At 46.7% G+C, this 24,071-nt stretch overlaps 1 protein-coding gene across 11 annotated transcripts in view; it reads right to left on the reverse strand.

The window, feature by feature from the left end:
• GRIN1 (glutamate ionotropic receptor NMDA type subunit 1) overlaps positions 1-24,071 on the reverse strand; it is a 199,413-nt gene that overhangs the window by 164,336 nt on the left and 11,006 nt on the right. For all 11 annotated transcript variants that reach the window (XR_011023218.1, XR_011023219.1, XR_011023217.1 and 8 more), the window contains exon 2: positions 9,837-9,971. Coding sequence is in view for 7 of the 11 variants with exons in the window: in XM_068248662.1 (XP_068104763.1) it covers positions 9,837-9,971 (135 nt within the window). In the remaining 4 variants the exon portion in view is untranslated. The remainder of the gene's footprint in view (positions 1-9,836; positions 9,972-24,071) is intronic.

Consider the following 24,071-nt stretch of genomic DNA (forward strand, 5'->3'; position numbering starts at 1 on the left):
ATGCTTTTGAAAAATACAGTGGGTTGCAGAAACCTGCAGAGCTTGATGGCACTACACCATGGGTACAACAGCTCAAAGCACAGATTGATAGGGCTTTAAAGGAAGAATTACAGTGGACAATCCATAAACATTTGATTACATGGCGTACGTGCAGTGTGACAGAATTTTTGGAGTATGCCAGGCATGCGGAGAAAATTCTGATAGAAAAAAAAAAGAAGCGGGGACAGAAGAGACATCCTGCTGCGGCAGCCTCCTATTCCTTGTCCACCTAAAAACCAGGGCATGGGAGAGGAGGGTGCATGCAGTGGAGATGTCTCGTGTCCCCGTCCACGTAGATTTGTGCGTGACTATGTAGGAAAACGAGAAAGAGGGGAATGTTTCATTTATGGAAAGCGGGATCACATTGCACGAGACTGCCCAGAGAATACGGCCAATCAAATCAAGCAACAAACCCAGTCTGCATGACTAGGCAGGGAAGAATTGAGCCGTGACACTATTGTGATTGAGATTGATTATGCTGACACAAAAAAAAAAAAAGCCTGAAATCCTCTTGTCTGTATCGAGTGTTAGAATCAAGTTTTTGGTTGACACTGGTGCATGTAGGTCTGTCCTTGGGACTGGTTTAAATATCCCGTGGGAAAGGTTGGGTACAGTTGTAACACGAAATGCCGGTGGTGGGTTTGAAGTGTCCCCAACCACTAAACCATTGCAGGTTTTAGATGAAAAGTCAGGCAGAGCTGTGTTTTGCAGTTTCATAATTTCTGCAAGGTGCCCAATTGATATGTGTGGCAGAGACTTGATTGGTGATTTAAAGTTGACTATTGCTCCCGGTCCAGAGTCACTGCAGATCCATCGTGCTCCTATGGCAGAAGCACCTGGCGTGCATTGGTACGGTATTATTCTGCCAAATTCACTCCTGAACTGGATGCAGCAGGATGCAGGTCCAGCTGATACATTTCAGGAGGTAGTATGTGTGGCACACGTCACCACACATTACATAGCAAATGGATGCAGGGATTTGGACTATGAGCAAAAGTACCCGATAAAAAAAAAAAAAAAAAAAAGTCTGTGTAGAGATTACCGGACTATGGGAAAATGCAGAAGGTTATGTTCTGTAAGAGGTTTCAATCCCAGGCTAGGACAGTGTTGAGACAGACGGCATCCTGCAGGATGAGCTGTTTGCTGTCCCGAACTCCGCCCCTCATGCTTCACTGTACAAACCGAAGTGGGGACGTTGGGACAAGGCCGGGATTCTATTGAACAAGTGGAAAGAAGGAAGTGGTGAGGGCATTTAATGCCCACGCCACCTCCAGACCACGGGAATGCTGATACACCTGACTAAACGACCTGAAGAAGCTGACAATGTTGGCAATGACTAACAAAGTCACCTGGACAGATGACTTGACTATGGCATTTGAGAGGTGTAAGTCTGCGCTGCAAGATCCTCTGGTTCTAGCCTTCCCTGATTACACGAAGTTTTTTAAACTGTATGTTGATTGCAAAGATAAATGCATGACAGCTGTGATGACACAAACTTGGATAGACAAACAGAGGCCGCTGTGTTTTTATTTTAAGTTTTTGGATCAGGTTGCATGTGCCTTGCCGTCTTGTATCTAAGCTGTTATCCACTAGAGGTTCTTGTTCCCCACGCAGTGCATGCTCTTTTGTTGCAGGATAAAATGACGTTACTTACTCCTGCCCGTCACTTGTATTGCACTGCCACGTTGCTGGGTCACCCTCACCTTACAGTGAAACGCTGTACCACACTTAACCCAGCAACTTTACTCCCGACCCCCGCTGCAGAGGGTGATGAGCCTCAGCATGATTGTGTCACAGAGTCACAAAAGGTCTTTCTACCCAGAGAAGACCTGAAGTCCGAACCAATACCCGGAAGTACACTCGTCTTTGTCGATGGCTCTGCCTCCAAAGATGCCTTAGGAGTGAACAGAGTGGGATATGCTGTTGTTACCCTGGATGCTGTTTTGGAGCCTGGTCCCTTACCAATCTCCTACTCCGCACAAGCTGCAGAGGTTCATGCACTCACTCAAGCCTGTGAGTTGCACGAGGGTGAAGTTCTCACTGTTTACACTGACAGCCAGTATGCGTTCTCTGCTTGTCATACCTACGCTGCACAGTGGAGGAACCGTGGCATGTTAACTGCGGCTGGGAAACCAGTCCGCCATAAAGACTTATTGCAACAGCTCCTTGATAGTGTACTGCTGCCCTCGCAGGTAGCTGTGGTAAAATGCATGACACACATGCGTGATGACTCTGACGTTACCCGTGGCAACAATCTTGCAGATGCTGAGGCGAAAATGGCGGCGCTGCGCCCTCTCCAAACTTCTGAGCCATCCCATCACATCCCTTCTGCCCACCACAGCTGCCGCCTCCCCTTCACTCCCTGACACTGATCCCCCTCTGCCATCAGCCCCCTCCCCTCTCATAATTCCATCCTCTGCAGCGATCACCACTGATCTCTTAGTGGAATTCCAGAGAAATGCACTAGCAGCTGAAAAGTCTCAGTGGCAAAGAGCACATGCAACAGTTAATGATAGCGGCCTCCTCTGTGTCAATGATGCCTTATGCCTTCCAAGACTTTTGTACAGATTATTGGCTCTTGTGTTACATGGGGTCACCCATGTCTCAACGGGTGGTATGATGGCTACAGCCACCAAATATTTTTACTGTCCGGGCATAAGCACCTTTTTTAAGAAGTTTGTCTCACAATGCACTGTATGTGCTCAGCACAACACAGGAAAGGGATTAAAGCCACCTATTGGTAAAACACCTACACCACATTACCCCTTTCATACCATTGCACTGGATTACATTGAACTCACCCCTGCAGAGGGAAATAAATATGCTCTAGTGGTGCTAGATATATTCTCGGGGTGGGTGGAAGTCTTTCCCACTGCAAAAGCTGATGCACTCACAGTTGCAAAAGCGCTGACAAGAGATATTATTCCGAGATGGGGAATACCAGAAAAAATCATCAGTGACAATGGTAGCCATTTTGTGAATGATATCATTAAACAGTTGACAGTTACTTTGTGCATAAACGTTAGACACCATTGTAGTTATCACCCACAGTCAGCAGGAGATGTGGAAAGAACAAATGGTACAATTAAAAGAAAACATTGGAACACCCCACGGTGGGAGGGTCCTTACCAGGTGTTGCTGGCCACACCCACAGCGGTCAGAATAGCCGAAAAAGTTTGTGGATACATTTAACCCTCCTGGCGGTTTGCAAAAAAATCGCCAGGGGGCAGCAAATCTTTTTTTTTAATTTTTTTTTTTTTTTTTTCATGTAGCGAGACAAAGTCTCGCTACATGATAGCCGCTGCTCAGCGGCATCCCCCCAGCCCCTCCGATCGCCGCCGGCGATCGGAGATCCGGAGATCCCGTTCAAAGAACGGGATCTCCCGGAGGGCTTCCCCCGTCGCCATGGCGACGGGGCGGGATGACGTCACCGACGTCATCGACGTCGTGACGTCAAAGGGGATTCCGATCCACCCCATAGAGCTGCCTGGCACTGATTGGCCAGGCAGCGCACGGGGTCTGGGGGGGGGGGGGCGGCTGCGGCGCGACGGATAGCGGCGAATCGGCGGGTAGCGGCGGCGATCGGGCACTGCACGCAGCTAGCAAAGTGCTAGCTGCGTGCAGCAAAAAAAAAATTATGCAAATCGGCCCAGCGGGGCCTGAGCAGTGCCTTCCGGCGGCTTACCCCGAGCTCAGCTCGGGCTTACCGCCAGGAAGGTTAACTCACTGCAAAAGGGCACCCATTCCCGGTTCAGGGACAGAATAGACAGCATCCTGTGACGGGAGGTGTACGCTCCTGGGCCCTGGAGTGTGAGGAACATTTGCCTGAGCTCCAGTCAAGACAACGTCACAGCGGGTGGAGGGAATATTAGAGATTTTCCTCTATTCAAAGCGGGCACAAGCCCTGAACAGGATAACTGAGGAGCTAGATTAGGGAGAGTTGGGGGCCCGTTTAATTCTCAGAGTTCTTGTCTTTAAAAAAAAAAATATGGGGATCTTGGATACAGGATACTTTAACACTCCAAGTGGAAAGGGAGTCATTATTGCTATGCTTTTCATTGGGACATTGTGGATAGTGTTAGAAGCCCTAGAGCATTTCCAAACACCTCCTCCAGCCTTTCCACAAACTAATAATGTAACTCACAACCGACCAAGGGTTAAACGGTATGCCATAAATATAGGACTGATGCAAAGAGGACAGGTTGCTGTAACAAGAGAACACCAGAGCTTAGTGTTCTGGTATAATTCTTCACAAGTACAAGTGGCGACTTACACCTTTGACTACTGCCAGGTTGTGCAACGTTGTAATTGGCACTGCAGCCTTTATGAAAAAGGACAATTTTTTATTTGCGTGACTGATGACCATTGGGGGTATAAATGTAGTTCTTGGGAAGCAGCTGCCTGGAACACAGGTATTGACTGGGGATATAGACCTGATCCTGCCATGACTCGGGTGGACAGAAATGGGGTGCCCCTTCGCTCAAGGATGACCTTAACAACAGCTGGGGGAGCCTGTATGCCTGGAAAACAAATAGATAGTTCCCAGCGCCTGACCCTGAATATAGAAAACCCAAGCCCTGGAGATGCAGGAACGTATGTGATAGGCATGCATTTCCCAGGGTATACAGGGGGGCCTCTGGGGAAGTTTTCGCTCAGGGACATGTACAAAAACCCTGAGTTTAGAGTCATGGAGCATGAGGATCAGGAACCTTGGGTACAGGCCCTGGCTAACCCTACATTTGAGGAGACCATTACCATGGAGACAGGATATTCAGATACAAACATGTGGCTTGAATGGATGAGGTACACAGCCAAACAAAACAATATGTCAGATTGTTATGTATGTGCAGGAGCAAGGCCACACCTTGGCACTGTGCCACTTCCCCTTCCAGAAGGGGGTGAGACATGTTTTCTGTCACTCTATAGGAGTAAGGGTCAAACCCCAGCCACAACAGATCCACTCTGTAAAATGTGGATAGACCGATACCCATTGAAGGAAGGTACCCCCGATCAAATAGATCACTCAGCAACTGTGTACAAGGGAAACTATACCTGTTATAACAGTACGAATTCAGGTGGAGTAGATGTGGGTGAATTTCCCCCTGGTTACTGTGCTGTAATGAAACAAGCAGACCCTTTCCTACTATTTCATCAGACACACTCCCTTGGTGATATCTACTGGTTGTGCAGTGATCTTAAATTACGTCCTAGATTGCCACCAGTGTGGAAAGGTCACTGTGCACTGGCCAAACTCATTATGCCCATACATATGTTTAGAGAAAGTGACCAAGATTTTGAAAAAGAAGCCCACAAGATCTTTAAGAGAGAACTTAAAGGTAACCTGGACCCACATGTCTTTTTGGATGCAATAGGTGTCCCCAGAGGGGTTCCAGATGAATTTAAGGCCAGAAACCCAGTGTGGGCAGGGTTTGAGTCTTTAATTCCACAGATCACTATTAACAAAAACGTGGAGTGGATAAACTACATATATTACAATCAGCAAAGATTTGTGAATTTCACACATGATGCTCTGCAGGGCATAGTTAATGAGTTAAGCCCAAACTCCAAAATGACATTTCAGAACAGAATGAGTCTGGACATGATGCTTGCTGAGAAAGGAGGAGTTTGCAAATTTCTGGGACTGGGCATGGCCTGCTGTACCTACATTCCCAGTGAAACTGGCCCTGATGGACGGGTGACAGAAGCTTTGAGGAAACTGACTGACCTATCAGACGAGTTAAAAAGAAACTCTGGTGTATCAGATTCCTTTACAAAATGGTTCAATGACTGGTTTGGAGACTGGAAGGGTTTCCTAAAAAATGTTGGTACCATGATACTTATTGTGATACTCATGTTCAGTTTTTTTGCTTGCTGTGTCATACCCCTGGCCAGGAAATACTTGGGCAGTTTCATAAAGCAGAAAACTGATGCAGCCATGTTTTCATTCCAACATGAGGAATACAATGACATTGAGGAGGAGGACAGCTTTATGGGAAAGCACAAATTCCCAAAAAAATTGACTTCTCAGTTGTGTAGATTGTTTGATAGCGGATAAGATAGTACACTAGAAGCATTAGGCGTCAAATAAATACATACATATATATTTTGCAATGCTACAAGGCTACAAAGAAGGCAACTGCTAGCTTCCATTACTTAAGAAGTGTTTCAAGTCTAGGTAGTTGAACCCTTTGCCACCTTATATGTATATATGTGCAACAGGGGGGTATGTTAATGTCATAGTTGTATGTTAATCCAAGTTTCATAGATATGCACTTAATAGATATAAGGTGACACTAATGTTTCATAAGGCCAATGTAATACAGATGAACAGAGTTACCCTTTAACATTAGACTCAGATTCTCTTATTGCTGAAATGCTGTAGTCAAGAGCTAGTACTGTGTGTGAATTCTTATCTTTCAGGAATGTGTAACAGATATGATGCGCCTGGCACTGCAAAACTCCCATCGTAGGATGCTTCAATTCCCACAAGCTAAAATCTTGAAAGTATCCTTGAGAGAATGGACTCCGTGATGAAAACAATACCAGGTGTTATGCTATGGGAAACCTCCACCCCTTCTGTGCAAAGAAGAAAAAACTCTTAGAGACATGCATTTATTATTGGACACGTAAAACTACATCATGCCTACGTACTTTGGGGTATAAGAGCCAATGCACGGCGGCAGGGGCGTAACTAAGCCCCACCGGGCCCCCCTGCAAAATTTCAGAGCGGGCCCCCCCTGGGGCCTGCTCGTGGCCGGTTTTGGGGGGCTGGAGGGGTGGCAGCATGAGGGGAAAGCCTTGCCCACAGTCGGCGGGGAGAGGGGTAGTTCCCCCCTCTCCCTCACCTCGCAGCTCTCCCCTCTGCGCTCCCCTCCAGCTAGTTAACGTGTGTGGGCAGCGGGCAGCAGCAGCGTCAGGATACATACCCTCTTCCTTGCGTTCCATCGCCGACTTCTCGCAAAATTTCAGAGCGGGCCCCCCCTGGGGCCCGCTCGTGGCCAGTTTTGGGGGGCTGGAGGGGTGGCAGCATGAGGGTAAAGCCTTGCCCACAGTCGGCGGGGAGAGGGGTAGTTCCCCCCTCTCCCTCACCTCGGAGCTCTCCCCTCTGCGCTCCCCTCCAGCTAGTTAACGTGTGTGGGCAGCGGGCAGCAGCGGCGTCAGGATACATACCCTCTTCCTTGCGTTCCATCGCCGACTTCTCGCTCTAGCGGCTGACGTCACTTCCGGAAGCGGAAGTGACGTCAGCCGCTAGAGCGAGAAGGCGGGGAGCGCAGAGGGGAGAGCCCCGAGGTGAGGGAGAGGGGGGAACTACCCCTCTCCACGCCGACTGTGGGCAAGGCTTTCCCCTCATGCTGCCACCCCTCCAGCCCCCAGCCACCCCCCCAGCCCCCAAAAAACGGCCCTGAGCGGGCCCGCGGGCGCAGGCGTTGCAGGGCCTATTGTTACGCCCCTGCACGGCGGAAGTGAAGCCAGAAACCTTAACTGCCTGAATCCTTTTACTAGGCTCACTTGGTTTCTCGCATGTATACATGTGATATTTTTGAATAAAGCCATATCTTGTTTTTCTTTTCATCTCCTGACGTATTTTTGAAATCTTGGTGTAATGGTAAGAAAGTGACTTCCACAGAGCCCACTCAGCAGAGATCAGCAAGAAATCCCCTGGTCCTTAATGATAGAGCCTGAACTGTTGTTTATTATATCATGTGCTGGACATCCATAGAGTTATGGCATAATCTGAGATTTAATGCCAAAACTTTCTTCCTGAAGAAACAATTTCTGGATACACTGTCAGGGTCCTTCAATGACAATCAATATCATCACAGATTTTCTAGCCCACAGAACTTTCTATCTTCTTTTTGGCCTTACAAATTCCCAGGACATGGTAATTTCATAGACTGCTCAGACTGTATCCAGTTATCATTTTCACTTATTATTTCCGCTGATTTACTATATCAATTTTGTTCATTGTTAGATAATTTTTGACATTTTTTTGTATTCATTTTTATGCATTTGTTTTATTATAAAATAAACTATTAAAACTATTAGAATTAGAAATTGTTTATCTAAGTGCTTATTCTAAATATCCTCTGCAAAGAATCCTGCCTTTCAGAAAGAACATTACCGAAACTATTTTATTAAAATATATTGTTATATGTAGAGAGGCTGTTGAAATAATCACTTTTCCTACAGTACTAGTTATGGTTCCAATTGTGTATTTGCACACAAATGCAAATTGGTGGCAGCTTACCTGATCTCTATACGAGATCCCAGATTGTATTGATTGTGCATACAATTGTATTGTGAATGGACTCTCAAACCAATCCAAAAGGTTTCTTTGTCTCCAGTGCTGACTGCCTTCAGAATTCCCTCAGGGTCTGAGGGCTGAATGGTAAACTGTGGCAAAGGGAACAGGAATTGGAGGGTGACGTCACACTTATATCCACCCCCAAACTGCTCCTGTAGATGAGCTGCCCGTCTTGAGAAACACTCCGGCACACAAGTGCTTCTGAAGCTTTCTGAGGACACCTGAAGGTGCAGGATTTCAACACAGCTCTGTGGAGCACTGAGGGCACAATAAGAGAACAGGGAAGGGTCTATGTGATCCAGAGCCTTCCCTCTCCATCTAACGTGTTTTGCTTTAAAGTCATTGGGAATCGATTTTTTTGTTGTTGTTGTTGTTTTTTAAAAGCCAGATACTTAATTAAGGATAGGGAAGGCTCTGAGTCCTATAGAGCAGGAGTCCCCAACCCCCGGTCCACCGCCCACTGCTGGTCCGTGGGACGTTTGCATCCGGTCCGCAGGTCTGTCTGGCCTCTGGGGGACCCAACTTTTCGCCTCCCAATCCCCCCTTGTGGCGGCATCTCCTCCATTTGAATACCCTGCCATGGGGGACTTCAGAAGGCTTCGGGAGTTGAGTCCTCCCAAAGACAGGCGGCTCCATACTGCGCACGAGTGAGTGCATGAGAGAGGGCGCTCGCCGCTGATCTTTGTACCAGACCTGTTTGAGTTTTATGCTCCTTTTATATTGCCTGATGAAGCGGGAGATGCCCACGAAACGCCTTGCACTTTCTGGAGTATATACATTTTTTGTTGTTTGAATATACACAACATTCATGTGTGTCTGCTTGGAGGAGGTAAGTCCACCACTACCTCTTCTCATTTTAAAGGGGCACTACAGTGAAAAACTGTACAATTTAAAATATGTGCAAACATACAAATAAGAAGTACATTTTTTCCAGAGTAAAATGAGCCATAAATTACTTTTCTCCTATGTTGCTGTCACTTACAGTAGGTAGTAGAAATCTGACAGAAGTGACAGGTTTTGGACTAGTCTATCTCTTCATAGGGGATTCTGAGGGATATATTTATTTTCAAAAGCACTTAGTGAATGGCAGTTGCTCTGTCCAACTGCCAAAAAAAACTGTGTAGGGAGCAGGGAAGCTGGCCAGCATCATTGTTTAAATCCTTTTTTGGAAATATCTTTATAAAGAATAAAAGCCTTGCTGAAAATCCCCTACGAAGAGATGGACTAGTCCAAAACCTATCACTTCTGTCAGATTTCTACTGCCTACTGTAAGTGACAGCATTATAGGAGAAACGTAATTTATGGCTCATTGTACTCTGGAAAAAATGAACTTCTTATTTGTATATGTTTTCACATATTTAAAATTTTAGTTTTTCGCTGTAGTGCCCCTTTAACAATTTTAGCATATTTTATCCTTCTGGCGCCACTGTCTGCTTATACAATATGCATCAGGGGTACCCACAGTAAGGAAATGGAAGAGTGAAGCTCCTACCTTATCAGAGTATATTGACATTCTGGTTGTTAGCCCAATGACCGGTATCCGGTAGAATCCTGCTGTGTACGAGACGGGCGTTGGAGTCAGGTGATCTGTTGGCGCTGGGGGGTGGCTGACCAATATGGCATATACCTGGAAATATGAAATGCAGACAAACGTCAGGTTATGGAACTACAAGGACTACTGCAATCTATTCTGTATAAAGTTAAAGGTGAATCGAAAGGAATATGGAGGCTGACATATTTTTTTATTTCCTTTTGAGAAATCTGAGAATTAGCGTGAGTACAGCAGCCCCCCCTTGATGTCTCGGCCAGCAATCAGCACCGACCGTGGCCATTGTTCTTCCTATAGACCCCGCTCAGTGGTGCACCCCTTCTTTTGCCCTCCTCCCCCTACATACCAACAGAATGCGTCTCTAGCCTGAAGGCTAGCGACACATTTGTACAGCCTCAGCCCTGCATTGAGGCATCGAGTCCAGAACCCTCCCCAGTGGCAGTTGTTGAACGAGGCTTAGAAGCTAATGAGTGATTAATGTCACTAGATTCCACCTATAATAGAAAGATCACATATCAGTGGAGTTAAGGTGGCCATCTGGTGACTTGGCGGCCAATCGACCGTGCGATTTGATTATTATAATCAAATAGGATGAAAATTGGTGCTGCCAAGTGCGTGCCCAATCGACAATGTGACCAATTTCGATCGTAAATTAGTCGCATTAATTGGTCGGACTTGGTGCAAGTTGTAGGGTCGACTTGCTGAAATGGCGAGCGATATCTGGATGAACAACGAATGAGACGAAACCTCCGAAGCTCTCCCCTAATGTGTAAAGTACCCCCCTCAGTGCCCAGTGCACTATACATTATCTGTCTGTGGCCGCTGCAGGTCTTCTTCCGCTGTCTCCGCGCGCACTCCTTGCTCTATACACGAGCGCCACACATAGTTGCCGTCGTACACCCAGGCACATGTGTGACCTCACATGTGCCCCTGTTGCTCCGGCAACCACGTGGGGCGCGCATGTATAGAGCAAGGAGTGCGCTCAGAGTCAGCGGAGGACAAGTCGTGGCCGTGGACAGGTAATGTGTAGTGCACCGGGCACCGGGGGAGGGCACCGGGGACATTTACATTAGGGGTGACAGCGTTGGGCAGGCCAGGTAGCAGATGCAGCGTCACACGCCCGATTCTGGATCAGTTTTAGCATGGAATTGATCGGGAATCAGCCTGCGGAGTATGGACGGCCGTCAGATCTCTCTCCAATTAGATTTGATCAGAGAGAGATCTGTGTCTTTGGTTGAATCTGACCATCATTGCTTGGTGTATGGCTACCTCAAAGAGGAACTCCAGTGAAAATAATGTAATAAAAAAGAGCTTCATTTTTACAATAATTATGTATAAATGATTTAGTCAGTGTTTGCCCATGGTAAAATCATACAGCGCCCCCTGATGGTCTGTTTGTGAAAAGCAATATATTTATCATGTAAAAGGGGGTATCAGCTACTGATTGAGATAAAGTTTAATTCTTGGTTGGAGTTTCTCTTTAAACGGTTGTGGCTGAATATACAAGCAGTGTTACTCTTGCAATAAATAATGTACAGTTTCCCTGTCTGGCAAGTGGAGGACTCTGTCCATATTGATTCCTCTCTGGCCGGGATGATATCTTCCATTCTCATCCCACATTACACAGAGGCGGAAGATAAGACGACCCCTGACGATTGCATTTCATTAACGCTCAACTGTAACTCTCCCCTGAGACCTGTAACTCAGAATTTCACAGACGTCTGGGGCTCAGCATAAGCAATCGTCCGTCGTGCCGGGCCCAACTGTCAGACAGTTACTCACTGCTGCCCAATACTGACTCTTAGCTTTTTCAAAACTATGGGCATGATTCATTAACACCTTCCTGGCGATAAGCCCGAGCTGAGCTCGGGCTATGCCGCGCAGGAGGATATCTCAGCCCCTGGTGGGGCGATTCACCCCATTTAAAGTGCTGTATGCGCATCTAGCACTTTGCTAGCTGCGCGTACAGCTTGATCGCCGCCGATCTGCGGCGATCGCCCGCACACAGCGGCGGAAGAGGGCCCCCCCACCAGAGCCCTGCGCTGCCCGGACCAATGAGTTCCAGACAGCGCTATGGGCTGGATCGGAGGCATCTGACGTCAGGACGTCGGCTGACGTCCATGACGTCATTCTGATCATCGCCATGGTGACAGGAGAAGCCAAACAGGGGAACGCGTTATATACGCGTTTCCCTGTTTGCTATTGATGCCGGCGACGATCGCACTAGAGGGACACATGCGCCCTCTAGTGGTGTTTCATGTAGCTACCACTCTGGTAGCTTTACATGAAACAAAACAAAAAACAAAAAAAATGGATTTCTGCCTATTTGGCAGAATAAATGAACCGCCAGGAGGGTTAAGCTGCGAAAGCAGCGCAGCTTAATGTGCAGGAGCGCGCACCATGCATGCCTTACTAAACAGCACTCGCTGCAATGTAAGGAGCATGCCTTCCCTTAGTTACGCGAGCTGCTTCCATAGCAACGCACGTAACTTTAAATACAGACGGTCCTGTGAAGTATTGCTGCCGCAATACTACACTAGCGGCCGCTACTACATCAATTAACATGTTAATTGTCATAGAAGCTGCTGCTAGTAAAGTATCATGATATCGATACTTCACAGGACCAGCCACATTTAAAGTTATGCGCATTGCTATGGAAGCAGCTCGCGTAACTAAGGGAAGACATGCACCTTACATACTGCTTAGTAAGGCATGCATAGCGCGCGCCCCAAAGACCTGTAAATGAAAGCTTGCGCATAAATAATATACTGAAGTTTATGTAGTGTGTGTACAGCAGGGGAATAAGGACATTTGGAGCCCCCTAGCAAAACTTTGGTGGGGCCCAGTGTTAACACCCCTTTCGTCCTCTCCCATGGTGACCCCCGCAGCATTCATATAAAAAAGCTGTGAGTTGAAAAAAGGGGCAGGATTTGTGATAACAATATTAATTTAAGATAGCAGGGAGAGGTGGCAGCACTTCCCAAAGCAGGCTTCACCTGAATGACTACCCGCATAGGTGCAGAAAGCCTAATTATAGGCAGGGTACACAGGGTTACTTAGTGCTTGAATCGGGGGGGGGGCCTTTAGACCACTAGGTGGCTCAGTAATTCATCTGGTTGGGGTAAACTGCGCTTGCGCCGTATTAGGCGCAGACAGCTACCGGCAATGGGAGTGCGACGGGGGAGTGTGTGCAGCTGGACTTCGCCTGCGCCAACTGGACCCGACTGGAAGAATTACTGGGCTGTCTGGGAGGGTGGCAAGAGACCAATGAGCCTAGGGGGCTGGAGGAAGCCCCAGGTATGTATAATTTTTTTTTCTTTTAGTGATCACAGGTACACTTACATTTTTTTATTTTGGAAGCCCAGTTGCTTAATTGTAGTATTTGGGGGCCACATAGCTGTCTCCATTGCCTGCTTGACTGCTTATACCCTTCTTTAGTACTGAATACAATTTTGATATGCCCTGGGTCGTGGCACTATCTGTAATAAGTGCCATAAATAGATAGCGCCTGATGTACGCAGCTATGATATTATTGCTGTGTGCAGTCATCAAGCGTTTCCTGCAGCACATGGATACCATGCGTGTTGCTATGGTAATGTGCGTTACATTACTTATTTGCATTACCATAGCAACGCAGGCCAATGGTAATATTGCCATGAACTGCCTGCGTATGGCAATATTATCATGGGTTGGTGCTTCAAAGCCATAAATAGTTTGAAGATGGATGGATGGATAGATACAAGAAAATGGATAGATGATTGATAGATAAATATATACTAGATACATAGATAATGGATGGATGATTGATAGTGCTGTGGCATCGGGGGTCATTAAAGAGAACCTGAACTGAAAATAAAAAGTCAAAATAACCATACACAGGTCATACTTACCTCCTGTGTAGTCTACTCCTCAATCTCTATCTGCTCGCCTGCGTCCTGCTTGTCCACCGTGATAAATGGAATTCTCCATCCTCCGTATTAAAAATGGCCATTACCCCATGGAAACATGGACATTACCTTGCACATTCAGTTGTAACTGACAGCAGCTGATATATAACTGACAGCAACTGGTAAATTTCAGTTCTGACAAAATATTGTCAGAAATGGAAAAGATTACTGTAAGAGCTTCTGAGCTTCTGAGAGAAACTGACGGTGAGGTTAGTATGTAATATTCATTTTCAGCTACGTCATGTGTTTATTTTAAATAATTTTCCTCGCTTCAGGTTCCCTTTAAGGATCCGAAAGAACGGATTCTTAACGACTCCCGATGCCCAAGCAATATCGATCATCAGCCGCTGTACACACATAATGTGTGTACTTAACTTTAAGGTGCCCATTAACGGTACAATTTTTCCTTCAGATTCGATCTTCGGCACAATTTGAACAATGGAAAATAATTGGGAGGCAATTATCGATTGTTCCCATAAACGGAACTATTTAAGAAGGTTTTACATTTTGATTCGATTCTAAAATCCAACTTTTGAATCAATTTTTTTTCCTTTGGCCAATCAACCAAAGAATCGTTTCACATTGATTCGCGCCACACACAGTGCAGTTTTCTATACAATTTACAGACAATCATAATTTTTATTAAAGCAATATTTAAATACATATGAACACCGATATAAACATTAGTATAAAAATAGGTACAATACAACCACTCCACCATGCTGAAACAGCCAACCATACTGCCCATTGGCTGTGGAGCTTAGCCATTTGATTCTGTGCCGACAATACCAGTTCCTCCGTCCTCATTGTATCATTAACACCACCTTGGCGGTAGTGACGAGCTCAGTCATTGCCGCAGTGGACTGCTCAGGCCCTGGTGGGACGATTTTCACAATTTTTTTTTTTTATACATGCGGCTGGCACTTTGCTAGCTGCGTGTCTTACGCGCTCGCTGCCGATGCGCCGCTACCCGCCGCGAAAGAGGGCCGCCCCCCCGCAGACCCTTTGCGTACCCTGACCAATCACCGCCAGGCTGCACTATGGGGTGGATCGGGACTCCCTCTGACGTCACGACGTCGATGACGCACACGCCGTTCATCGCCATGGTGACGGGGGAAGCCCTAAAGGAAATCCCGTTCAGAACGGGATTTCCTGATGGGTTTGATCACCGGCGGCGATCGGAAGGGTGGGAGGGATTCGGCAGGGAGGGGGGAATCATGTAGCTAGCGCTAGGCTAGCTACATGATTTAAAAAAAAAAAAAAAATGACTGCTGTGCAGCCACCTTGGTGATCTTAATAGAACCTCAGGGTGGTTAAGGGCTTCAACAAGATCTAGAGTCTCCAATTTGGCATCTATTTTCCAATTTTTGGCTATCAGGTACCTAACTGAGCACATTCAATGACCCAAAATAGACCCCTTTGTGTGGTTTATTGCCCCAGGATACATAGATAGTAACGCAATCTCGGAGGAGTAAGATATTTGGCATGAATTCATTTCTTCAAACCACCCAAACGCTAGTCTCCATAATTGAGATATGCTGTTACAACTCCACCACATGTGTATATAATCCCCTGGCTTTTCCCCACATCTCCAGCAAGCATCCGACACCCCCTCCCGCCATTCGGGAGATCTGAGCTGTGGTGCGAAACCATCCGGTAATTAAACAGCCTATAATTTCTTTCCTGTACTTTACACGACCTGGAGGACCCATGCGTCAGGGCCAGTGCCTTTTTCCAGTCCCTAGATGAGAACTGTTTACCTAAATCTCCTTCCCATTGTACTTGAATTTGATTAAACTGGCAGGGAGAGATATCCAGGAGAATTTTGTAAATTTTTGATAGAACATGATCTGGGCGATGTTCACTGACGCATAGATTCTCAAAGGCTGTGCAGCCACTGGCGTAACAATAGGGGAAGCAGTCCCTGCCCCCGCAGGGGGGCCCGCTCATGGTCGTTTTGGGGGGGGCAGGAGGGGTCACAGCATGAGGGGAGAGCTTGTTAGCACGTCGGTGGGATGGGGGGACGGTCCAAGCCCCCTCCCTCACCTCGGGCTCTCCCCTCTGCGCTCCCCTCCTGCCTCTATGTAAGCGTCAGCAGCAGCGGCGGCGGCGGCGGCAGCAGCTATAATCACCTCCATCCACCACGGAGGTTGCCGTTCTGCAAGGGCTTCACATTACTTCCTGTAGGAAGTAATGTGAAAGTAATGAGAAGCCCTTGCAGATCGGCGACCTCCGGTGGTGAATGGAGGTAATTATAGCTGCCACTACTGCTAACACTTACATAGACGCAGGAGGGGAGCGCAGAGGGGAGAGCCCGAGGTGAGGGAGGGGGGGGGGAAACGTCCCCCCTCCCCACCGACGTGCTACCAAGCTCTCCCCTCATGCTGCGACCTCTCCTGCCCCCCTAAAACTGCCATGAGCGGGCCCCAGGGTGGGCGGGGGCCGCTCAAATTCTTGCAGGGGGCCCAGGGACTTCTAGTTATGCCCCTGCATGCAGCTCCTCTTTATCTGAGATAGTGGAGAAAGTGATTTAGCAAAGCTACATATCTGTTGGTATTGGAACCATTCCGACAAATCCGGACTACTCTTATTTTTAGGCAACAGGTCCTTGATAGTGGGAAGGGTCCCATTTACCAAAAAGCTCCCCATTGTCGGCCAGTCCCCTCTATTAATTATACAATTCGACCATAAAAATTGCATCTAAAGATCAAATCTGAAGGAAAGATAGCTGGCTCAATAGATAATTTTTGACAGGTCCGGTCAGGCTTCGATCATTTTTCTGATACATTTTCTCAAAGAAGTGATGGAAATTGATCAGAAAAATGATTGGAAAATCGATCGGAAAGTAAATCTGCCAAAAAAACTCATCAAATATTCCCAGCATTAGATAGATAGATAGATAGATAGATAGATAGATAGATAGATAGATAGATGATTCATAGATAGATAGATAGATAGATAGATAGATAGATAGATAGACAGACAGACAGATGATTCAGGGGCGTAGCTAGACTTAATAGGACCCCCTGCAAAAAATGATAGCACGGGGCCCTATTGGTCCCCGAACCCCATGGGATTGGGAGCCGGCAAATGTTAGCATAGAGTGTTCTGCTGTGAAGCAGCCTCTGGAAGCAGGATAAAATTACAGGCACTCCTGCAGGCAGCTTTCGTGAGTGAATGGGGAGGTTTCTTTGCTAATAATCTGCACTTGCGTTTGGGGAAAGGGAGGGGTCCAAAGCCTCTGGACCCTCTGCGATGGCAGGGATCACAGGGGTGATTGCTACTTCCATGAGATGATTGATTGATAGATAGATAGATAGATAGATAGATAGATAGATAGATAGATAGATACATAGATAGTGTAACGATTGGTGTCAGCAAGAACAGATTTTCTGATTATTGGTGATCTGCAGTATCACCAATAATACAGATACTATACCGGATTATGTGGTGATCTGCAGAATCACCAATAATGTGAGTATAGCGAGACACAGGACAACCAGATGTAAAGATAGGTGTTTGGTGCAACAGTAATACAGATAGAGATACCAACTCCCCCAGAGAAGCTGGTAGAGGGAGATATCTCTATAGAACACAGGGATCAGCACTCCAGCAAGCTGGAGATGCAGATGAACTAGTAATCAGTTCACCCGAGGAGCGGGTGGTGCACAGTAAGACAATGTATACTGATCACCCGTGGAGCGGGTGATTCAGACAGTACTGCAGCAGGTGATCACCTGAGGGGCAGGAGATCAAGAATGTACTGCAACTTCTAATCACCTGAAAAGCAGGTGATTAAGATTGTACTGCAGCTACTGGTCACCTGAGGAGCAGGTGATTAAGACTGTACTGCAGCTACTGGTCACCTAAGGAGCAGGTGATTAAGCTGTACAGAGAATCACTCACCAGAGACTAGGCTCACTGGTGAGGGCAGGAGAGTCAGACAAGCAGATTCGTCAACAAACGGACAGATACGGTACAAAGACAGAAGGCTTAAATCAGAGTAGAGTTCAGGCTGAGTCGGCAACAGGATCAGATAGGCAGAAGCACAGAATCAGTAAGCAGAAGAGTAGTCAAGGCTAGCAGAAGGTCATAACAAATAATACAATTCAGTTAGTACTTTAGCTATCAAAAGAATCTGACTAAATGTGGATCCCCAGCTCCTGCTGGTTCTAGCACACTTTGGGATCTGACTAAGGTCTGAGTGCTAACACGTAGCATTTGCAACAGCAGACGAGGAGCTACTGACAGGCAGGTCCTATATATACTGAGAGCGCTCCACAGCGCCGCCCTAGTCACATAACCAATCAGGAGCACTGCTGGAGTCAGCTGACCGGCCGATCAGCTGACTCCCCTTCTATTCGCATAAAGGTCCTGTCACCTGGCGTGCGCGCGTAGCCCTCAGTCTATGTGCAACTGACGGACCAGGCAAAATTCCACCATGTAACTGCCGGCTGAGACACGGATACAGCCGCCATGCCGCTCACCGCTGCGGCGGCATCTCCGCTATCTATTACAGGTAGATAGATAGATAGATAGATAGATAGATAGATAGATAGATAATAGGTAGACGTATGGGCAGACAATGATGGGTGAATGGACAGAGACAGACAACTAAATGAATAAAGGTGGATAAACAGATGGACAGACAAAACACAGTTAAATTAGGAGTGGCGTAGTTAAGGAGCTGTGGGCCTCGATGCAAGTTTTACATTGATCGCACCAAGCACTCTATACATAGCAAATGATAAGGCACACTAAAACCTTCCAATGTCAACCACAGTGTCAGAGGTGCAAGAAGGGGATGGGGAACAGTTTGCTAATGATTACCACCAGTGGTGTAGCTATGGAGCTATGGGCCCTGGCGCAAATTTTACATTGCCCCCCCTCCTCCCACCAAGCAGTGTATACATAACACTTGATGTGGCACAACAAAACCTGCCAAGGATTTCCACAGTGTCAGAGGTGCAAGAAGGAGCTGGGGAACAGTTTGCTAATGATTACTACTATTCAAAGTATCTATAAAAGTGATTATTATGAGCACAGGACCAATAGAGGGCTTATACTGTAGTTGAAGGCGGGCCCTTTGGGGCCCCTCTGGCCCAAGGGCCCCGATGCGGTCGCTACCTCTGCACCCCTAGCCCCTATAAATTAACCAATAAACGGTATCATCTGATTCAGAACATCCTGCTCAAACACATTTATTGAACATTGCGCTGTGCCTTTGGCTCTGTCAGGTAGTGCAGTGTGGGGTAAGGCAGGCTGCAATGCGGACGCAGGCAGCTTCATTGGAATGCACAGAAGCAACTCAGACACAGGGAAGAGGAGGAGGGACAAGAACATAAAATATCTATACAGCCTTTTCACAAGATGGAGTCTTACTAGGCTGAGAGCTATAACAGCCATTTACATGCACAATGAATGTGTAGGGTTGCATTGTTTGGTACTCTATGAGGAGAACTCTATAAAGGAAGCATAGCTGTGGGCTGCCTATACAGGAAACAGATGTTTACACTATAGTTTACATTACACTAAACATCAACACACACATTCTATGTACTCCACATACAGACATATGTTACATATACACACACATACAACACTCTGCACACACATGAAAACACACACACAGGCAACTCTGTATTCACCAATAAATAGCAAACATTCAGACATTTACACACACTGTGTACAGGTATCAATGACACAAACACAGCCAAGGAATGAAAACAGTTTATGATGATGACACCCACACACAGAAACAAAAACCACATAAATGTATGTATGTTATCATACATACACACAAAAAACACAGCACAACAAAGACGACATAAAACACAGCACATAATACACCCCATAACATAAATACACACATTACATAGAAAGAAAGAACAAAAAAAACTACAAGGAGGGACTTTGAATTAAACACGCACTAGATGACCATAGCAAAAAGATGCGCACACACTCATATACATGCAAACAAATACAATGATGCTCTGAATGATAGTCAAAAGCAAATATGCATAAAAAAAACATCCATAACACACAGTAATGTTTCAACACTATCAAAAAGACATGAAAATATTTACAGTATCAAACACGTAACAGCAGGAATGAAATAGGACAAATAACATAGTAACAAATAACATAGTAATAAATAACATAATAACACTTAGGTGCACTACAGAATATAGACTGGGTGACATACACACACACACACACGAGCACACTAGATATACTCAAGCATGAACACTCATACACAAACGCTGAAGACATACACACATGTTCTGAACAAACTGTACACAGGGGCGTAACTAGAGGGGAGCAGGGGGGCCCAGAGCGGTGGGAGGCCCGATCTACTAACCATCCCTTCCTCTCATACAGGGCACTATACTTCAGATCTGGTGTTTGTGTGGCTACACTTATTTTGGGTGTGAAGATCATGATGGCAGCACTTGTATTATGGCCCTTGTGAGATGGGCCCCAAGGCTGTGACGGTCACCAGGGGGAGGCAAGGGAACATTGTGGGGACCTCATCAAGGTTTTCTATTTTCTAGGCTAGGGGACCCCCATGAATTATAGTTACGCCACTGACTGTACACACACACACCCACACAACACACACACACAACAAACACACCCACACCCACACACACAACACACACACACACAACACACACACAACAAACACACAACAAACACACACAAAACACACACACACACACAACACACAACAAACACACACACACACACACAACACACACCACACACACACACACACACACACACACACACACAAATAGTACAACTGTACACATTAAACATAAAGCACAAGCACACACAATCAGCACACACTGTACAGACTGTACACACACACACACACACACACACACACGCACTGTACAACTGTTTTAAAACACATACTGTACATATTCAACAACACATAGTGAGCATGCTTGTAAGCTTTATACACATGGAAATACTCTTCTTGCTGTACACACAATTACATATACACATTCACATAGAAACACACACACACATACACATTCACATAGAAACACACACACACACACGTTACACATACAGTACATACGCAGACTATACAACTATAGTCACACACTGATTCAGTACACACTGTACACACACACATATATTCATCATATCCTGTACACACACACTGGTTAAACACATTCACATTTACCCCACATTGTGTACACACAGTTACTGTACACACACACACACACACATACTGTATACAAAAACACACACACACACACACTCTATACAAACTGTATACACACACACTGTAAACACACACACACACACAGACACAGACACAGACACACACACACACACACACAGACACACACACACTGTACACACAGACACACACACACACTGTGCACACACACACACACACACACACTGTGTATACACACACACACACACACACACACACACACACACTGTACACACACACACTGTACACACACTGTACACACACACACACACACTGTACACACACACACACTGTACATACACACACACACACTGTATACACAAACACACAGTTTACACACACACAGTTTACACGCGCGCGCGCACGCACACACACACACACACACACACACACACACACACACACACACACACACAGTTTATACACACACACAGTTTATACATGCACACACATACACACACACACACACTCAGTTTATACACACACACGTACACACACTATATACACACAGTACACACACACAGTTTATATAGACACACACTGTATACACACACACACACACACTGTACACACACAGTTTATTTAGACACACACACACACACACACACACACACACACACACACACACACACACACACACACACACACACACACACACACACACACACACACTATGCAGTGCAGTGGTGCAGAGCTCTGCTACTAGTGGGGGGCCTCTGATCACAGCTGTTCCCCATAGAGGAGGGGTAGTGTCTCCTCTGCAGGCATATTCATGTAATACACAGCTCAATATAGAGAAAGAATGTTCCACACACAGAGCTGCGTGCAGGAATTACACAGCACAGGGGCCATCTTATATCTTCACCTACTCAGCTTCATCTGCAGTATATATCTATATCATGCATCCTTATATATATGCACAGAGAGGGGGCAGGGATGGGGAGAGGGCTGGCTCAAACTCTATTATATAACAGCCACGCTGCTGCATGCAGAACCTAGACATCCATGCACCGTGCCAGCACCCACCACAATACAGTATAACACACCTCATTCTTGTTATCCCTGTGCCCAGATAATGCCCCCACACCACAGACTGATGCCACCATACCCATCTGTACCCCAAACCATCAAACATAGCAATCACATCACCCTCATTATCCCTGTGCCCAGATAATACCCTCACACCACAGACTGATGCCACCATACCCACCTGTGCCCCAACCCATCACACATATCACATCACCCTCATTATCCCTGTGCCCAGATAATGCCCTCACACCACACAGACCGATGCCACCATTCCCATTTGTGCCCCTACCCATCACACATAACACATATCACATCACCCTCACTATCCCTGTGCCCAGATAATGCACTCACACTACAGACTGATGCCACCATACCCATCTGTGCCCCAGCCCATCACACATAACACATATCACATCACCCTCATTATCCGTGTGCCCAGATAATGCCCCCACACCACAGACTGATGCCACCATACCCATCTGTGCCCCAGCCCATCACACATAACACATATCATATCACCCTCATTATCCCTGTGCCCAGATAATACCCCTACACCACAGACTGATGCCACCATACCCATTTGTGCCCCAGCCCATCACACATAACACATCACCCTCATTATTCCTGTGCCCAGATAATGCCCTCACACCACAGACTGATGCCACCATACCCATCTGTGCCCCAGCCCATCACACATAATGTATAACACACATCACATCACCCTCATTATCCCTGTGCCCAGATAATGCACTCACACTACAGACTGGTGCCACCATACCCATCTGTACCCCAGCCCATCACACATAACACATATCACATCACCCTCATTATCCCTGTGCCCAGATAATGCCCTCACACTACAGACTGATGTCACCATACCCATCTGTACCCCAGCCCATCACACATAACACATATCACATCACCCTCATTATCCCTGTACCCAGATAATGCCCTCACACTACAGACTGATGCCACCATACCCATCTGTGCCCCAGCCGATCACACATAATGAATAACAGACATCACATCACCCTCATTATCCCTGTGCCCAGATAATGCCCTTACACCACAGACTGATGCCACCATACCCATCTGTGCCCCTACCCATCACACATAACACATATCACATCACACTTTTTTATCCCTGTGCCCAGATAATGCCCTCACACTACAGACTGATGCCACCATACCCATCTGTGCCCCAGCCCATCACACATAACACATATCACATCACCCTCATTATCCCTGTGCCCAGATAATGCCCACACACGCCACAGACTGATGCCACCATACCTATCTGTGCCCCAGCCCATCACACATATCACACAACCCTCATTATCCCTGTGCCCAGATAATGCCCTCACACTACAGACTGATGCCACCATACCCATCTGTGCTCCTACCCATCACATATAACACATATCACATCACACTCATTATCCCTGTGCCCAGATAATGCCCACACACGCCACAGACTGATGCCACCATACCCATCTGTGCCCCAGCCCATCACACATATCACATCACCCTCAATATCCCTGTGCCCAGATAATGCCCCCACATGCCATGGGCTGATGCCACCATGCCCATCTGTGCCCCAGCCCATCACACATAACACACATCACATCACCCTCATTATCCCTGTGCCCAGATAATACCCTCACACCACAGACTGATGCCACCATACCCATCTGTGCCCCAGCCCATCACACATAACAATCACATCACCCTCATTATCTCTGTGCCCAGATAATGCCCCCACACTACAGACTGATGCCACCATACCCATCTGTGCCCCAGCCCATCACACATAACACATCACCCTCATTATCCCTGTGCCCAGATAATACCCTCCCACTACAGACTAATGCCACCATACCCATATGTGCCCCAGCCCATCACACATATCACATCACCCTCATTATCCCTGTGCCCAGATAATTCCCCCACACGCCATAGGCTGAT

Source organism: Hyperolius riggenbachi, chromosome 8 (genome assembly GCF_040937935.1).
Source record: "Hyperolius riggenbachi isolate aHypRig1 chromosome 8, aHypRig1.pri, whole genome shotgun sequence".
Taxonomy (NCBI): Eukaryota; Metazoa; Chordata; class Amphibia; order Anura; family Hyperoliidae; genus Hyperolius; species Hyperolius riggenbachi.